The 18,224-nt window shown below is 36.9% G+C and overlaps 2 protein-coding genes across 3 annotated transcripts; both read right to left on the reverse strand.

Annotated features, from left to right (window-relative positions):
• Positions 1-3,634: 3,634 nt before the first annotated feature.
• On the reverse strand, positions 3,635-6,147 carry LOC116298029 (major facilitator superfamily domain-containing protein 6-B). 2 transcript variants are annotated; one of them, XM_031706366.2, is made up of 3 exons: positions 5,978-6,147; positions 4,433-5,828; positions 3,635-4,172 (listed from the first exon to the last, which is right to left on the reverse strand). In XM_031706366.2, the coding sequence occupies exons 2-3, from the start codon at positions 5,790-5,792 to the stop codon at positions 3,958-3,960; spliced, it is 1,575 nt and encodes a 524-aa protein (XP_031562226.1). In that variant the 5' UTR covers positions 5,793-5,828; positions 5,978-6,147; the 3' UTR covers positions 3,635-3,957. The 2 variants fall into 2 exon arrangements, with proteins under 2 accessions (XP_031562226.1, XP_031562225.1); XM_031706365.2 differs by having other exon boundaries at positions 4,433-6,147.
• A 5,789-nt stretch (positions 6,148-11,936) lies between these two features.
• LOC148910208 (uncharacterized) lies at positions 11,937-18,223 on the reverse strand. The gene is made up of 4 exons (XM_089031886.1): positions 16,700-18,223; positions 16,206-16,348; positions 14,593-15,651; positions 11,937-14,413 (listed from the first exon to the last, which is right to left on the reverse strand). The coding sequence occupies exons 1-4, from the start codon at positions 17,112-17,114 to the stop codon at positions 12,383-12,385; spliced, it is 3,648 nt and encodes a 1,215-aa protein (XP_088888012.1). The 5' UTR covers positions 17,115-18,223; the 3' UTR covers positions 11,937-12,382.
• Between the last annotated feature and the right edge of the window lies 1 nt (position 18,224).

Here is an 18,224-nt window from a genome sequence, read left to right on the forward strand (position 1 = left end):
TGAATAGATAGATAGATAAATAAATAAAATGATGAATAATAATTATGTAGTAATTATTAGTATGAAATAGTATGAAACATATGAAATATTACAAGTAATCAATAAGTATAGGATTTTAAAAAACTAATTAATAATAAGGTACACATTTCTAATTATTTAATTTGCATATGTGATTGTTCCTATCCTCCTTTAAAAGAAGGTGATACACTTTTAACTTGAACGTCTTTAGCTTGTTAATTTCTCTGATCTCACGTGGTAGGCTGTTCCAATCTCTAGCAGAGGAGAATTTGAAGGTCTTTTCCCCAGTTGCAGACTTCGCTCTTGGAATGTTTAGAATACAAGAGCCTCTTAAAGTTCTTGTAATGCATTGCAGATCTTTTTGTTAATTTTCCTTGTAATTGTTTTGGACAACTGTTATTAATAATTTTAAATATCAGAATAAAACGCAGAAATCGCCTGCGATTGTGCAGGGTTAAGATGCCTAAGTTGTCTCGCAATACTTGAGAGCATGTTTTCCGGTTCTTATGCAAAATTATTCTTAAAGCTTGATTTTGCAATCCTTCCAATTTATCAGACAGTTTCTTTGAACACTCCATCCACACTATACAACCATAATCGAAAATAGGTGGTATGGTAATTTTGTATATCTTAAGAAGCATGTTTTGACTAAGAAAGCCTGACAGTCTATTTAAGATTTTCAGCTTTGGGTAAATTCTCTTGCACAGGTAATCAATATGGGTAGACCAGTTCAGGCAGCTGTCAACATAAACTCCAAGATACTTGTAGGAAGTTACCTCCTTCAGTCTGTGCTCATTTAAAACAGCATTTTAACGGTTATTAGAACTACGCATCTTTTAATAACAGCAGCGTTAATTATATGATGTCACTTGAACATTTCATGAATATTTATAACATAACACTAATCACTTCCAGTTTGTTAAAACCAAAAAACATTGAAATGTCTGTAAAGTACTTGCATAATTATAAGGTTCTCTTTTTATTACTCGGGTTTCCGTAGGAACCCGAGTCTAAAATTGCAGGCCGCGTTCTTTGTCGTCGTATTTGGCCGCCAAAATGTGGGTCATGGTCCCAGGCGTTCCTAGTTGAGTCACTGGGAACTGGGGATAAGAATCTCCTGCTTCCCTCGTTACTTCTGCTTCGGTTCGTGGGATTATAAAGGTGCTGCGTGAATGTTTGGAGAGTGCTATGCCTTATACGATCATCCCACATACAAACGCACTCGCCATTCGTGGTAGGCCCACACTAAAAGATTTAGAGGTTTTTCGAAACTTGTCGGTCCATGAATCTTATAGTTTGAAAGCCTTGAAGAGGCAATGTCTACAAGAATCGAACAAATTCAAGAACTCGTGCACTCCACTCACTTCAATTATAAATCAATTCTTCCTCTGATTTTGAAAGCCGTTGAATGCGCTATGAGTTCTTTTATGGATGCTAAATACGGCTGTTTATGTTACTGAATGTAAAAAGAAAAAAAAATAAAAAAAAATTCATTTGTATATTTATTTCTATTGAAATATGTTCTAAGTAATTTTTTGAGTTTTAGGGATTTTATCTCAAGCAAAAGTCTACTGGGACCATTATTTTTCGTTATTTGTATTAATGATTTTTCATTGCATATACAGTCCTCCGAAGTGCATGAAGACCTTTATGCTGACGACACAAGCTTATCCTACTCTGGTAGTGCGTCCTTCATGGACAATGTTAATAACACCTTAAATTGTGTTTGGAATGATGTCCTAAAATGGATAAATGCTAACAAACTTCCATTAAATGAATCATAGACTAAAACTATGTCAGTCACTGGAAAACCTTTGGCTGCTAAACTGTCGTCTGAGGAAAGGCAGTTATCTATCAAGACATCTGAAAACGAAGCGATAAAGCAAGAAGCAACTTGGTTTGGTGATTGACAGCCAAGTGTCATTTGCCGATCATATCATCGGACGCACTATGTAAAAGCTGTCTCAGGGTATGGCGTACCATCCCCGCCAAAATGCACTGTTTGAAATTCATCACATGAATTTTACACTCTATTAGATTATCTCATATTGCTATTTTGTATTTTACATGCTTCATCAAGGTCTTAACATACGTGTTTTCTATTTCAGTCATTTGATGTTTTATATTCGAGTTTGTCACTGATTCATTCTAAACTCCTTCACCATGAATTTCTCGTACGAGTTTCACATTACGAACTCCCGAGGGGGGGGGGGGGGGGGGTGTTGCGCTGGGATTCTGAAAGGGGTACCCTGTTTATGATAAAAAACCTCAAATTTGTGGACCCTGTTTATAACAAAATACATAATTTATCGCACTGAGTTCCTGTTTTAATTATCATGTCATCTCGCATATCGTTTTTTTACGACCATAATAACCAGTTTCGGTCAATACGAAAGCAGAATCACTGAATATGACAGGAAACTCAGGAAGAACTTGTAACTCGAGTGAAATTGCATACCCTGTTTATGATAAGAAGCTCGAAAAATCATACCGTGTTCAGCGGATCATCCACGTATAGTCCAAATATGGGAGTACCCCCCCTCCCCTCGTTGAAGAAATCGACGAATTTTACTTTCAACTCGACGTTTTGGATTGAACATTACGCTTAGAATGGAAGTGGGTTGCCTTAGCATGATATATATATTGTTGATGAGGCATCAAAATATCAAGCCAACCCTCTCAACTGATTAAATATGCCTTATAGAATCAAGTAGGTAAGTGTATATTCAATTTTACAATAGAACACTTTAAAAAACACGAAATCTGGATGTTAAAACATAAACTATTACTAAAATGTTTTAGTTGATGGGTAGTATATAAGCTAAATTACAATGTCTGTTTGCACTTACAGAAAGACTAGACTGATCATCATTATGGAAAGTGAAGCTGAATTGATGTGAAGATAGGTATTTAACAGCAATGTGAGATCAGTGAGAAATTGTGTGAAATGACGTCAACAAGGGGGTGGAACAGTTTTAAGTTGGGTCAGTTAGCGTTGGTGGTGTGTTAGCGATTAGAGCGATTGATTGTATGAAGACTAAAAGTGAAGCGCTGGGTTAAAAGGTATATTGGTCCTGAAAGAAAACGTGTAATCTGTCAGCGAGCAAATTTCGAGAAAAGCACGTGCTACATTGACTGGGGATCTGAGGAACGAAACAGAAAATACTGAAAACTTGTCATAAGGTACGTGGCTTGACGGGCTTTCTCGTAATATTTATCATGCAAGAAACTGGTAGTCCTATGGGGTCACCTTACTGGGGACAATTTAGAGTCGTTGTCCGAGAAAACCGGGCAGGGTTAAAAGATGGGGGTCGGCCGATTTTTAAGATATTTTCACCTCGTGATACTTATCTAGTATAATTACAAACGGTAGCATTAAAAGAAATTTTTGATCTTTTATCTCGGAGATTGACCACCCCCTCATTTTGGAGCCGTAAAGGGCTAAAAATCGAGTCTACTCTGCCACCAGGGTCCTGTTAAAGTATTGTTATCTGACGTGCCTATTTTCACACCCAATAGAAAGCGGATACATATGGATGGTTATATCTTTAATACTAACTGATTCACGTGGGGGGATTGGGCTTTCGAGGAGAGCGTCAACAGTAAAAATTTGAACTTTTGTGGAGGGTCAAACCTTTTTATTTTGAAGAAAGCAAGTTCCTTGTTGACTAATAGGAAGGTCATAAATTTCTTACTCAGTGAAAGCTTACAACAATTTTTAAGAAATGCACCGCAAATACCCCAGCTACCTTAGCAATCTTCCTCAGATCTTTTTTCTATTTATCTGTTCACATTTCATATCCGATCTATGTTGGGTATCAGACTGCAACGTAGGAAAGTAGGGAGAAAAGAGAAAGAGGAAGGAAAGGAGGAAGCCACCACGAAGCCACCCTTTCGCTCGCCCGCCCTCTGGTACCCCGGAATCCGGATGCCTCATGCCTACTTTATGTCCTCGTCTGTAGATACTTTTTGGTACAACTTCGTTTCACGCTTCCATAGAATTAACTGGACGCTTACCGAAAACCCCAGTACCAATAATGATATGACAGCGAATGCAAGGAATGTGTAGTGAGTACCTATCATCTGTATAATCAGACCAGCTACTATCGGCCCAACACCTTGTCCAAATCCGGAGTACATAAATTGGACAATCCCTGAAAAAAGGTAGGAACAAAACACCTAAAGTAAGCTATAGTGAGCTTTTGAAGCTGTTGGGTTACTTGTGATCAAAAGATCGATGATGAATCCCTAAAAGGTAAACAAATCGTCCGGCAAAAATGAAATCTCCCTTACGGAGACCACCGAATTAGAATTATCAGTGAGCCGTTAAAGATATCTTATTATTTAACGAGTTTGAACTGAAAAAAATCAAGTTAAATAGGAATAAAAAAATGAAAACTCAAGTTTATGGTACCTTGCGCTGTTGCAGCCAAATTCTCTGGAGCACGTTCACCCATGTACGTTACACTTGCCGCCATAGACAGAGAAAAAGAGACATACTGAATAACTTCTGGGATAATTGCAATCCATGGGTTGGTGATCACACTGTAAACTAGAAATGAAGCGCTATATAGAACCAAAGAAATATTTATAGCATTGATTGCTCCAAACTTTTGAAAGACACTCGACGATGCTGCAAATGTCACAAAAGCTGTTGCATTCCTGAGAAAGGTTGCTACGGCCACAATGAGAGCAGACTGGCCTTCATTTAGGTCTACGATTAACCAAAACATAAAAGTGTTGAAGACACCTTCAAAAGTTCCCAAAAAGAAAACAATGATCAGAAAGCTCCAGTTTGCCAAAGGGACAACAAGTTCTCCTACAGATCCTTGTTTTTTAGAGGTTTCAGCTTCCCGAATATGATCAGTCAAGATTGTAGGGGGAAATATGATTTTGAATCCCAAGAGAAAAGCTATTCCCGAACATCCAGCTAGTATATACATGGCCATTTTGTAGTTGTCTTTTTTGGTACCGCATACAGACGTTTTTAGGAAGTACACGAGTAGTGACACAGACGGGATGATAAAACTTTGGCCGACGTTACCCCATAGTCGTATTTTACCATAATCGGCTTTGTTGTTTTGAAGAGAAAACAGTGTTGCTGTATCTGCAAGGTTGCGACTTGGACTACTTACAAATTGACCGACAACGATAATGGCCAATAGAAGAAGAAATAGATTGGTCTTATCAGTATCAACATCACCATAATCATCACTGTTGCCATCACCGTGATCATCATCAATTGGCTTGTTGCTTCTTTTTTCTCGCATATTCCCTCTTTTTATGGGTGTAAATGCTGCGTCGTTATCTCGTTTCTTCGCAATGAATTGTCGTTGATCGTTTTTTGTTTGTGTTTCTTTATCAGGTACTAGTTGTCGTTTTTTAGTATTTTTCCTTATAGAATTGCGGAAATGGTATCGATTGCATGGCTTTGATCTTTGTGTCAGTTTAAATGGCGTCTTCGTGCTGAGTTCTCGGCTTGCGAAACGATGTTTGACGTTATCTGATCGGAGAAAAGATCCTGTCGCAGGTCTTCTTGCTTTCACTGTAATATAGTCTCCTAAAAGTGAACTGTGAATAGCATTACGATTATTAACTCCTGACTGTTTTCCGTATTCCTTTTTCTTAATTGTGGATCCTGTATTTTGCAGCTGCAGTGATTTTACATCCAATTGATTCTGTGAGTTCGAATTGTGGCTTTTCACTGCCATTATTTCACGCAAATTTTCCGTCCGTTCGTCTAGATTTACTTTGCTCTTTGTCATGTTTGGCATTGCGGCTTTAGGATATCCAGCTTTAAGACAAGAATTCTGTGGGAAGGTCAGAAGCAAAGGAATTGCAACATTAGCCAATAAAGAAACTAAAAGTATCGTTTTATGTTTATTTGTTTTATCTGCAATGTAGCAGAGCAACAGTCCCCCGAAAGCATTAATAAACGGACCAGCACCATTTAATATACCAGTGTATGTTGAACTGAGCCCAAGTTGTTTGAAGTACACCGGAGAATAGACCAGGCGAAGCATCATGGAACTGAAATAAAAGGTATAAAAGCCTTTTAAATAGACAAGCTTTGTTCCAGCAGTCTCTCCTTCCTCCATTGTCTTGACCAGGTCCTTCATTAGAACTTGAAAGTTCTAAGAAAAGAAAAATAATAAAATTGTTAGAACTTGCCATTATAATCGTTATGATCATAAACAGAAAAATACTCTGGATCTTTGCTTGGACATTCGGAAGAAGTTAACGTCTTTTTCTTTGCGTCCGCCATTATCAAAATGTTTCCTAATTCTCCTCCGGCGGGTGGACATTTTTGAGCATTTATTACGGTCACTTACTCAAGCAAACGTATATAAAACACTGAGGAAATACATGTGAAATGCTCCGGACATTCATTTTATAATTCGTTTTTAACCATAGTCTAGATACTCGGCAAGTCGTTTTTTTAGTTACTACTGCTCAGAGGATGTCTGTTGAGTAAGTGACGTCACAAGATCGGCGAATAGAGCGCAAACCAATTAATGGCGGATTTTACACGTTTTAAATCAAAAATTCAACCGTCATCTCTCTTAATCAACAATTGCTTTGAAAAATAAGACAAATTAGTCTATATATTATTACCTAGGAAGAAACCTTGACCTTTATATACATAGAGGAAATCACACAGTGGCGCGAAGAAGTTTATCTTCGAGTAGTAAAAAATATTTTACGACCGACCGCAGCGAAAGGATGTAATATTTTTTAACGCGAGAAGATAACCTTATGGCCTAAAACTCTCAGTTTTGAGAGATGCGAGAGGAAAAGCCATAACAACAGACCATCGTGTGCACCATGGGGTAAAGCATCAAATCCTTCCTCCTTGGCTAACCCAAGATATTCTTATGCTTATGAAGACAAGAGAGAGCGTAAGAAACCAAGTCAAAGCTGGTTTTTGATTCCATGGAATGTCTTTACCGCTTTCTATAGAAATAGAGTTAATTATATGATTGTTAAAAGTCTGAAAGTCACTTTTACAATCAAATTATTCACGACGATAGAAACGACCCTGAGGAACTTTGGAAAGTCTTTAAGTCAACGACAAACGCTGCTACGATTTATGGGTCTTCCCCTACTCCACTGTGCTAAATGGGGTCCGATGGAGATTGCTAAGGCCGTCAGGAGCATTTCTTGCGTGCTCCTGTTGTGCTCAAATCTAAAATATTAAAACACAATGGCCAATCATCTGTAAATGCTAACCCAACCTCCCTCCAATCATTTACTATCCTCTTGTTTTCTTCAGAAAATTAGTAATGTTGCTGCGGAATATCTAGAAAACGTGAAGGCAAAGGGAACTGGTTTTAATGGACTATCACTTCAAGTCTTACGCCTTTCTGCTAATCATATTTCACATTCCTTGTGTAACATCATTTGTTATCGGATTTTGACGATATAACGGACACTCTCATTGGTTGAAAGACGATCACGTGACACTAGCTATGCATATCGGGAGCTTCGCTTTTAGGCAGTGCCTTAATATTAGCTAGTAGGTTTATGCTAAAACAATTAGACTACTTGTTCTCGTTTTCTATGAGTCAAATAGTCGATTCGGCGCTACGCGTCTCATCGACTATCTATTGACTCATACAAAACTCGACCTTGTAGTGTAATTGTTAAGCCCAGTTTACACTGTCGATTTTTGCGGCGATTTTTGCTGCGATATTTTCGGAAATATGAAATCTTTTGTCTCATCCTTCAAAAGAGACATTCGTCTAGGAAAATCTTGGTATCCTGAATAAAACTTTACAAGTAAATTCTTTACCATTATTTAATATGGACAGAATCGCCGAAAAAATCGCAGCAAAAATCGCCGCAAAACTCGCTAGTGTAAACGGGGCTTTAAATAGGGAGTGTTGGACACCGCGAGTTGTACTAATGACTCTTGCAATTCAGTGTTTATTGCATACAGTTCCTTGCATGAGCTGGAACCGTGTGTGGCTGTATCCAGTCATTCATTTTTTATTTTTTTTTATTTTGAACTTGTGATCATTTCTCGTATAGTTTACTATTTAGTTTAATGATATCGTAATTATAAATTGAATTTCGAATTGTATACCTGTATTGCTGTCTCCAGTTATTTCTGTGTTTGTCTTCGATCGCATGATTATTTGTAATTTCAATTTTATATATAGTTGAAAATCTTATAATTATTAATTTAACATTGATATTATGAGCTAAATTTAAAACCAGTGATCAACTAATTTTGTACTAAATTTGTCTACCCACTTGAAATAAAGTTTGCAAATATGTATTTAGGCTTGAACGCTTGTCCAATAAACAGAATACAAAAGAAATGCCGCCGTGCACATATAAATTACCATAAACCGGTTCCAAAGTATTTTGGGATTTTCCATTTTAGAAAATTAGCAGCGATTTGTTATCATTATCGCAGGTTTATGTTAACCATGGCAATCGAATTGATTTTTTTGGTTGATTTTTCAGTACAAATGTTTTTGCACTTCATTTTGAAACAAAAACTTTAGGTAGTATCTCCATCATGTCATTTGAAATTTCATTTGAGTAGTTTTTATTGAAAAAAAATGAAGCATTCTGGTGGAAGGTATGCTTCTTGTCATCCGTTCAGTCCACGGCAATGCTCAAAAATTTTGAGCACTCTGATGGAAGGTCATGCTTGTCATTCTGTCCACGGCAATGCTCAAAAATTTTGAGCACTCTGGTGGAAAAGAATGACCAAGCATTTTAAAATAAAAGGTTTAGAAAGTAAACTTTTATATGGATAGACTATTATTGATGTGACAAATAGACTAGTTAAGATTCCACCGGAAAATGCTGGAAAAACAACCTCAATTATAAATTTACTGGTTTCACTATCTTAAAATATTAAAACATGCACTACAATGATGTGAAAAGATGAACATTTATTGAGTAAAACACAAAAAGCAGGAGTAAATTGAAAAGTGCAATATAAAACACTCACTGAAATGCTAAGGTAAATCTCCAGGTTAAATAGTAAGCTAAGCGATAGTAAGCTAAGAAACGTTTCTCACAAGAACTTGTAGATTTCCGTGCAGCACTACTTACTGCTCAACTAAATTATTTTATTCAAAAAAGGATATCTTCAAAAGAATTCCGTCTTATTTAATCATTTTTGTGAGAAAAACACACCTTCGTTTACATTATTATGCATGCATGGTGAACGAAGATCTTCCTTTCAAATGATTATATTTCACTGGTATTCCATTCAATTTGCTTGATAAGGCCTTCTTTTGCTTCTGGTAAATGTCACGAATTCAATTTTACGATTAAAGTAGTATTGAAAAACGCTGCATTTTGCAGCTGATTTTCAACGATTTCAGTCATCACTTACTTTGCAGATGATGCAAGGTCGATCAGAGGTTGATCAAGAATTCAAGGAAAACCAGTTTTACTAGATTTTGTCTGTTAGCCAATCAAAAGCTGCGACAGGCTCACGAAATCAAACAACTGATAAAAACTGGTTTTTGAGTTGAAGATATTCAAACTAAAAACTGTGCAATGAAGCTTCAAAACTACTACGAGTGATTACTGCAAAGTTTTGGTTCAAAAATCATCATTATCGATAGAAGGAAGTATGAAGGAGTTCGAGTGGCAAAGTCATAACAAAAAAACTGGTTTTGTGCTACATTTGAGGATGTAAACAAAGCGAAAATCATTGAACTTAAAACAAGAAACTTCCAGATCACAACTCAACTTTAATCGGAGAAAGTTTCGGAGGAATTTTATTTCAGGGACATTTCTCTTTTTCAATTTTCATTGCGGTAAAAATACGGTCCATGTAAAAACAAGACTCTTCATATAGATAACCAAATATCTTTATGTAAAAAAGAAGTAAAAGTAAGATTATATTTTGCTTACCGTTTTTTTTAAACCAGTTTCAAGTCTGTTTTGCAATGTTGTAGATTTGTCCTTAAAAAGTTCGGTAATCTTCAAAATTTGGATTTTAATGAAAGACATCCAAGGTAAATTTCACTAAATCTGATATTTATTGGATTATCTGTAATTATCTTTCGTTTTTCAAGTAAAAATAACAAGGAATTCAAAGCGTAATTTTCGTAAACATCCAAATACATAAGTAATTTGTTTGCCTTGAGAATGCTCAAAAATTTTGAGCACTCCCATGGACATACATTGTTTTTTTTATCTTAATTTTATGGTGCCTTGAGTATGCTCAAAAATTTTGAGCACTCCCATGGACATACATTGTATCTCTGTCCTAATTTAATGATGACTTGAGTATGCTCAAAAATTTTGAGCACTCCCATGGACATACATTGTATTTCTGTCTTAATTTTACGGTGCCTTGAGTATGTTCAAAAATTTTGAGCAATGTGGTGGTAAAATTTATCATATAATGCCAAATAGCTTGTATAGGAGGATTTATACAGCTTGTTTAGTAATAAAAAAGCATACAGATGGACGTGAAGGATTAAAAGTGTTAATTTTAAGCCAGTTTTAACATTGCATTTACAAAAAACACTGAACCGTGTCTTCTCACACTGTTTTGTAATAACCATGGCAAGCGATCACTGAAAAACCCTTCATTTTGTTTATCCTTATCCATGCCTTCATAATGTACATATTGTAAACACAGATATTTTGCGTGTTGATTAAAGTAAAGGAGGACCATACTTGCGTATTGCCTATTTATTGAAGTAGCTTTCAAAGTCCCTTTCTTAGGTTTTTGAACCAAGAAAATGAAATTTTCGCTGAAGTTTGCTAGTGTTTAAAAAAATTGATAAACAACGAATGGCAGTTCATCCATTGGCATGCTAGTTTGGCTAATAAAACCATTCTAATTCATTATTTTCTAAAATGGAAAATCCCAAAATACTTTGGAACCGGTTCATATTGGTGCGGTATAGCGGTAAAAAATACACTCGTCTTACTCTTCGTTTCGTTTATTTGATTGCGTTAGAGAGTTCCTAATAAAGAAGGAAAGATTACAATTTAACGATAAGACAGAAAACGATTAAGAGAGGATGTCAGCAAAAATCGACCATACGCCGGCAACAGCCGAAAAATCGAATTCGCTCATATTTTGGTATTAGGAATACCTTGATGCGATATAAACCGTGGTATACTTCATTTGCCAAAATATCGCTTTATTTCCGAGAAAAACGAGAAAAACAAATTCGTGCATAATTGACTCTCTGAGAGAGTCAAAATATACTCCAACTTTGGGGGCCTCGCGCGCCTTTGCAAAAATATCTACAGACTCAATCTTGGGAAATTATTTGGGATAGTGTTTTAACATTAAAAAGATGGAATTTCACGGTGTTCGAATAAATTCATAGTGGCGAAAAATATTTATTCACCAGGGTACTTTGACTTCGCGTCAAAAATGAGGAATTTTCAAAAAATGATTTATCCGTGTGCTAAATAAAATAAAACGTTGATATTAAGAAATTGAAAAGCTAAAATAATGTTCTAATCGTGGGTGAAGTCATTTTTGGGGGTTTTTGTTCTGCGATGAGAAATAAAATCTAAAAGTTACAGAAATTTTGAAGAGCTCAGACGGTCGGCCAAATCAAAGCGATTGACAAATTTGCATAACTTTTTGGATTTTTAAATCTTAATTTGGCTAAGTATCATAAAAACATCATCAGCATACAAGTTCAATGTAATATAATGACAAATACCGCAAGAATTTCGTTTTTACATTTGATTTTACCTAGAATTTAACAACAATTTATGCCCGGGAACTTCTGTTTACAATCATTTAGTGACTGAGCGGCAGGGCTGAAATGTGTAACGCGACAGATTTAGTTTTTGCAATTTAAAAATAAAGTCTTTTTCTTTTCAATTTCAGAGAAATAAAAGTATTTATTTGTTTGTTTGTCTCTTTAATTTTTCAAGAGAAATCGAAAATCGACTATTTTCGAGTGAGAATCTGAATGAGAGATCGAAGGCAATCAAACCGTTTAAATCGGATTCAACCGGCTTGTGATCATAATCCTAAACGCATAGTCCCAGTCCTAGATCTGAGACAAGTTCCGAGTTGAATAATTCTTCACAACAGACTTTAACCGTTGTTTTATCAATCGGAAAAAATTGACGTTTGCAGCAATTTTGTCACTATCATCTGCCTATATTTTTTCAAGCAATACTCTTATCGAGTATACTAGAAAAAACTTGATTTATCATTATTTTAGTTAAAGTCTCTACATATTGCTGTATTTGTATATATAAATACAGCAATCACAGAAATCTGATTCAACCAGGCATATCATAGTTAAGTATACGACAATTAAGTAACCATATAATTGATTCGACTTCTAAAGCGCGGACTATACCTGCTTTCGAAATAAACCGGCTACAAGGCTGGACTATAGTTTTATGTACTGCTTGCACAACTACATTGCCTGACAAGTTCATTGAGAATATCGATGTACGGCATTTTGCGATTGACTGTAATACTGGATATATCAAGTTCGAAAGCAGCACAAATATCTTTCAGCATGGCAATAGAGAATCTTGGAAGTTTTGATTGTGAAGACATTTTGCAGATGTCGTAAGTGTGATACATTATTGGGTGTTGAAGAGTAATTGCATTCATCACTTCATCCGTCAGTTCTTGCACATCTCTGTTCACAATTTCTCCAACATTTCCTCCCATTACATCTTTTTCATAAGAGTCTAGATTTTTTGCTTTTGCTAAGCGAGAAAAAAAATTTGAAATTTGCTGAGAAGATAGAAAATCCTCTTTCCGGAACATGCAAGAGCCATCAGCATTTTTGGCTTTTCTCATTGACTTAGATACAGTTCGTGGATCTGCTTTTTGCCCAGTTAATTCACCATTTTTAAAGACTTCCATGAGATAGTTTTTTTGGGTTTCAGTAAACCTTTTCCTCTTTCCTGTAGACTTCAAGGCCCAACCCATCGGAAATACTGAATCTGCCATACTATTTTCTGATTCAAGCGTGTCTGGCTGAGGGAATGTTGGAACTTCACTCATCCCCTTTTCGAGTTTTGAGGCGTAACCTATCATTGATTTGTCATAAAATGTCTGAAGTTCAAGGGAATACTTGTGTTTTCCAATGTCCAGATGTTTTTCAAGTGAAGAATACCGCTGAAACGACTTTGTACAGCCCTCCTCTGGACAACAGAACAGCTTTTTATCAGCATCTGCCTGTAGATCCTCAGCGTCGCCTTTGCCACAATCAGCATTACCACCAGCATCGCCATCATCATTGTCATCATCATTATCATAACAATCATCAATGCTATTACCTTCATCATCATCGTCACTGGCATCATCTTTGCTCTCTAATTTTGAACTTTTTGGGCCTTTTCGGGGTTTTACAGGAACAAATAAGATTTTGTTGCTATTATCATCCGACGTTTTGTTTAGTTTGGGTATGCCGGTTGGGAGACTTAGGTCATTCCAATTGATGGATTTCCCAGGACCAATCTCATAGGCTCTCCACATTTTCATTCCCTCTTCGCTGTATTGGATATTGTTAATATAGCTAATTCCATCAAATTTGACAGATTTGAAGCCTGATGTAGATTGTGGGCCACACAAAGTCACTGTTACGCCCGGTATGCCTCCAGATGACTCAATTGCTTGTTTCATTTGTTTGGCTGTTTCGATATCATGGCCTGAGTCCAAATATCTTTTCATGTGATTTTTGATGTTCGCGGCCTTTCGATCACATGCGCCTTTCCCTCCTTGTGGATCCGAAAAGTCGATCCGAGAAAGGCAGATTCCGTGTTTCGTAGCAATGTGCTTTATAGCAAGCATAGTTGGTGCCGAATGATAGCATCCAGCGTTATCTTGTTTCATGTAGACAAACTTTACACTTGATAAAATACTCTTGAGTTGCTGGAGGACATCATCGAAAATAGCCAAGACTGTGGGACTATCCTGAGTACAGCTTTCAAAAACATGAACAAAAGTCAACATGTTTATGTCATTATCCTTTGGTTTCGTTACAGCAACTGTAAGGTGCCAGGAAATCCCGCGCTTTCCAAACCAATCTCTTTGGCTTTCGCGAAACTTTCGCGGTACGAATTTCATGGCCCAATCAGATACAAGAACCACTGATTGATCATCCATATTTTTCAATATTTCATGTTTTGCGGTATCCTGGTTGATGGTTCGAAGAAGATGAGCTTTCCACGCATCGATATTTTGAGCGGATTGATCTATGGTATACTCCATCTCTTCTCTTTCTTCTAATGAGCAGTCAACGCCTTTAATGGCTGAACGTATTTCTTCAAGAGCACTAGGGAAGATGCTGCATCTATCACATTTTAGATTATGTTCGTGATCACAACACTTTTCGAAGCAGGGGTCGTCAGGGGAACTGAGAGCGAACACTCTGCAGTGATCGGCAACCACCGAGTTTTTTGAAACATGCACCTAAAATAAAATAAAAAGATAGTCGTCAGGAGGAGGAAAATGCATTAACTTCTTGTCTTTCTTTTTTCATTTTTTGTTTGTTTGTTTGTTTGTTTGTTTGTTTGTTTTTTGTCTTGTCAGTTTTCTTGTGTTTGTTGTGGTGTTAGCTTTAATACTTGAGTTTTAAAATTCAGTTTTACCTTATAATCGCTTTTAAGGTATCGTTTCGCTTGTTTTAGCTTTTCATTAGTCATGTTCGCCCACGTTAGTCCCTTTCCATAACTATCCCCAAGTGTCTCCACCACGTCTTCTAGATCATCAAAGGACTGGGCTCCATTTGCTGAAAAATAGTCCAGCCCTTGAAGGGATTTGCGGACGGACGCAGAGCAGGCACTGAGGATCCTGAGCAATGTGCTACGGCTTACTGGGTCAAAACCTGTTTCCGAGCAGTAACTTTGGTATTGACGTATTATTTGTTCCGGTATGAGAGTTCGAACCACATTTGGAACTTTTAGCTCACAGCCTGACGACAACTTGAGTACTCTTTCTCCGAAAGGTAAATCTTGAACTATGTGAGAGCTCGTAATGAATGTCAAAAAGTGCTCTAGTTTCTCGGGTTTTATATACATGCGCGTATTCTTTACGGGCGAGAGAACAGAACCTCGACCATGAAGTAAACGATGATGCCGCGCTATTTTAAGGCGGTACATCGATATGTCGGGTATCCATCTCTTTAAATCATTGAAGCTTACTTTATCTGCCATAAGGGAGAGGATCTGTCTCCTAGTGCTCCAATGATTGGCATTATTGTAACATTCACAAAGGGCTTCCATCAATGAAAAATCAAAAGTAGTATCGCCATGTTTAAGATTGGATTTTGCTAAAGAATCAAAGATCTTGTCGGACTGCCCAGGAGCAACTTCCTCTAAGCATGAAGCAACCACTTGTTTTCCTTTTCTTTTGTAATAACGTCTCGAGCGTTCAGATGCCTCGTCCCATGGGGTTGCTAGCACAAAGCGGACAGGACTAACATCTCTTGATGCTAAATAAGCATTGAGTTTTTCTCTTGGTGACAAATCGAAAAGAAAAGAACCGTCAACAGTTACACTAGAAATGTCCTCTTCGTGATATTGACTCACTGGCGTATTCGTCCACGTAGAAGACATTGAAATATTTGTTGGACTTAAAGGTAATGGCTGTTTAAAGAACACCTCCTCTTCTTTTTCTTCTTCTTCGTTTTGCTCTTTACTCCTCTTTTCCTAAAACCGGGAAAAGAAATATAAATCTTTATATTTTTTAAGTGGGTGTATGAATAAATTGGAATAAGGGTGCATGGAATGTGATAAATTCAGGTCCACCCCCCACTCAGCTTCTTCTATTTTTTAAAAAAAAGGTACAAGGCAAAGTTGAGTATATTAGGCGAGTATATTATGGTCTTCCGGAAAAAAAGTTGTTTTGTCTCCCACCTCCCCCCCCCCCCCCCCTCTCCCCTTCCCATATTTCTAAGCTGTGGGCCTTGCTGCGTTCCTTGATGCGGGTCTGAGATAGACGGTTGGATGGAGGGATGGATGTATGGAGGATTGGCTGAAATGGATGGATAGACTGGAATGTGATGAAGGGAATGGAATAGATGGGATATAGAAGAATGGATGGAATATAAAAGGAATATAGAAGATATAGAAGAATGGATTGGAATGAGATTGGATAGATGGATGGTTGGTTGGTTGGTTGGATATACAATAGATGGAATGAGAAGGATGGATTGGATTATTTTAGCACCTTTTTAAATAAAGGCTTAGATTGGCAGACCTACCTCTATTCTCAAATGCTTTAGTTTTTCGAGTGTCTCTGTTTCCGCGTCAATGCATTCCTCATCTACAAACGAACTTCTAGATTTCTGTGTGTCAATATTACTGACCATCTCTCTTATTTTTTTCCTGCAACTCACGCAGATACCTGCCAAACAATGCACACTACGACTTAAAATACTACTTCCAGGGCCGTAACCAGAACTTTTACAGGGAGGGTGCATGAAAATCGGACCATTGATCGTTTCTTTTAAGAAAGCAGAACAAAAATAAATAATAATAAAAAAATAATAATAAAAAGGTAACCAGAAGAAAGCAGAACCACAAAAAAAAAAAAAAAAAGGAGATGGATGAGCGGACCTTAACCTTTTATTTGGGGGGGGGGGGGGGGGGTGCACGTGCACCCTGCACCCCCCCCCCCCTAGTTACGGCCCTGCTAACGGGACTGATATAGAAACATGCGTTTTGAGAAGAAATCATAAGCATGCAAAAACGTTACCTGCTCCAGATGGAATAAAAGTTCCTGTTTTCTTGAATATCAATTCCGACTCGTCTTTTCCAATGCCCTTGTCGCTCTTTGGCCACTTCGATTTTGATTGGCCATGATTTGAGATCGATGCGGGAACTCTACATCTAGTACTAGAGCCCCTTGTCCACCCTAGTCCAAGTATTGAGCGATGATGGGGACATATCGTCCAATCATTTATTTCTTTTGGTCGTCTGAACTGTCCTGCACGACCAAGAATCAAATCGAATTCACTTTCAAATCCAGAGAAACCAAACAAAGTCTTGTGTCGAGCTATATCCTTAGTGCATGAAAGCAAGGGAACAACGAGAGCATCTTGCGTCCTATCTTTTCTGCTATAACCACATAATCCACCAATAATCGATTTAAAGGAGCAACAAACTTCCATGGAAATAAAGTTAGCAAATCATAACGTGGATAAAAGCGTTAATGACTGAAGAATGGATGTTGTTTGCGGCATTATACAAAAGAATTGCGGCAATTTAATTTCATGTGTCAGTCATCTATCAAAGTCTCCCCTGAAGTTAGTTTTTGTATTGTAATCAATTTCCCACTCGAAAAAAGTCATTGAAACGGGGGTTGAATCATTTTTCGATTTCTCTTGAAAAATTAAAGAGACAAACAAACAAATAAATACTTTTATTTCTCTGAAATTGAAAAGAAAAAGACTTTATTTTTAAATTGCAAAAACTAAATCTGTCGCGTTACACATTTCAGCCCTGCCGCTCAGTCACTAAATGATTGTAAACAGAAGTTCCCGGGCATAAATTGTTGTTAAATTCTAGGTAAAATCAAATGTAAAAACGAAATTCTTGCGGTATTTGTCATTATATTACATTGAACTTGTATGCTGATGATGTTTTTATGATACTTAGCCAAATTAAGATTTAAAAATCCAAAAAGTTATGCAAATTTGTCAATCGCTTTGATTTGGCCGACCGTCTGAGCTCTTCAAAATTTCTGTAACTTTTAGATTTTATTTCTCATCGCAGAACAAAAACCCCCAAAAATGACTTCACCCACGATTAGAACATTATTTTAGCTTTTCAATTTCTTAATATCAACGTTTTATTTTATTTAGCACACGGATAAATCATTTTTTGAAAATTCCTCATTTTTGACGCGAAGTCAAAGTACCCTGGTGAATAAATATTTTTCGCCACTATGAATTTATTCGAACACCGTGAAATTCCATCTTTTTAATGTTAAAACACTATCCCAAATAATTTCCCAAGATTGAGTCTGTAGATATTTTTGCAAAGGCGCGCGAGGCCCCCAAAGTTGGAGTATATTTTGACTCTCTCAGAGAGTCAATTATGCACGAATTTGTTTTTCTCGTTTTTCTCGGAAATAAAGCGATATTTTGGCAAATGAAGTATACCACGGTTTATATCGCATCAAGGTCTTCCTAATGCCAAAATATGAACGAATTCGATTTTTTGGCTGTTGCCGGCAAAATTTGATTTTGGTCGATTTTTGCTGACATCCTCTCTTAATC

The sequence above is a fragment of the Actinia tenebrosa genome, unplaced genomic scaffold (assembly GCF_029948245.1).
Source record: "Actinia tenebrosa isolate PJP-AT-01 unplaced genomic scaffold, QUT_ActTen_1.0 PGA_scaffold17__23_contigs__length_9995812, whole genome shotgun sequence".
NCBI lineage: Eukaryota > Metazoa > Cnidaria > Anthozoa > Actiniaria > Actiniidae > Actinia > Actinia tenebrosa.

Coding starts and splice junctions, on each gene's coding strand:
- LOC116298029 (XM_031706365.2), bottom strand. CDS start 6,137: ATGAAGGACCTGGTCAAGACAATGGAGGAAGGAGAGACTGCTGGAACA. Junction 4,173..4,432: donor TTTGGCTGCAACAGCGCAAG/GTACCATAAACT, acceptor ACCTTTTTTCAG/GGATTGTCCAATTTATGTAC.
- LOC148910208 (XM_089031886.1), bottom strand. CDS start 17,114: ATGGAAGTTTGTTGCTCCTTTAAATCGATTATTGGTGGATTATGTGGT. Junction 16,349..16,699: donor TTTTATTCCATCTGGAGCAG/GTAACGTTTTTG, acceptor ATTGTTTGGCAG/GTATCTGCGTGAGTTGCAGG. Junction 14,414..14,592: donor ACCTTAAAAGCGATTATAAG/GTAAAACTGAAT, acceptor ATTTTATTTTAG/GTGCATGTTTCAAAAAACTC.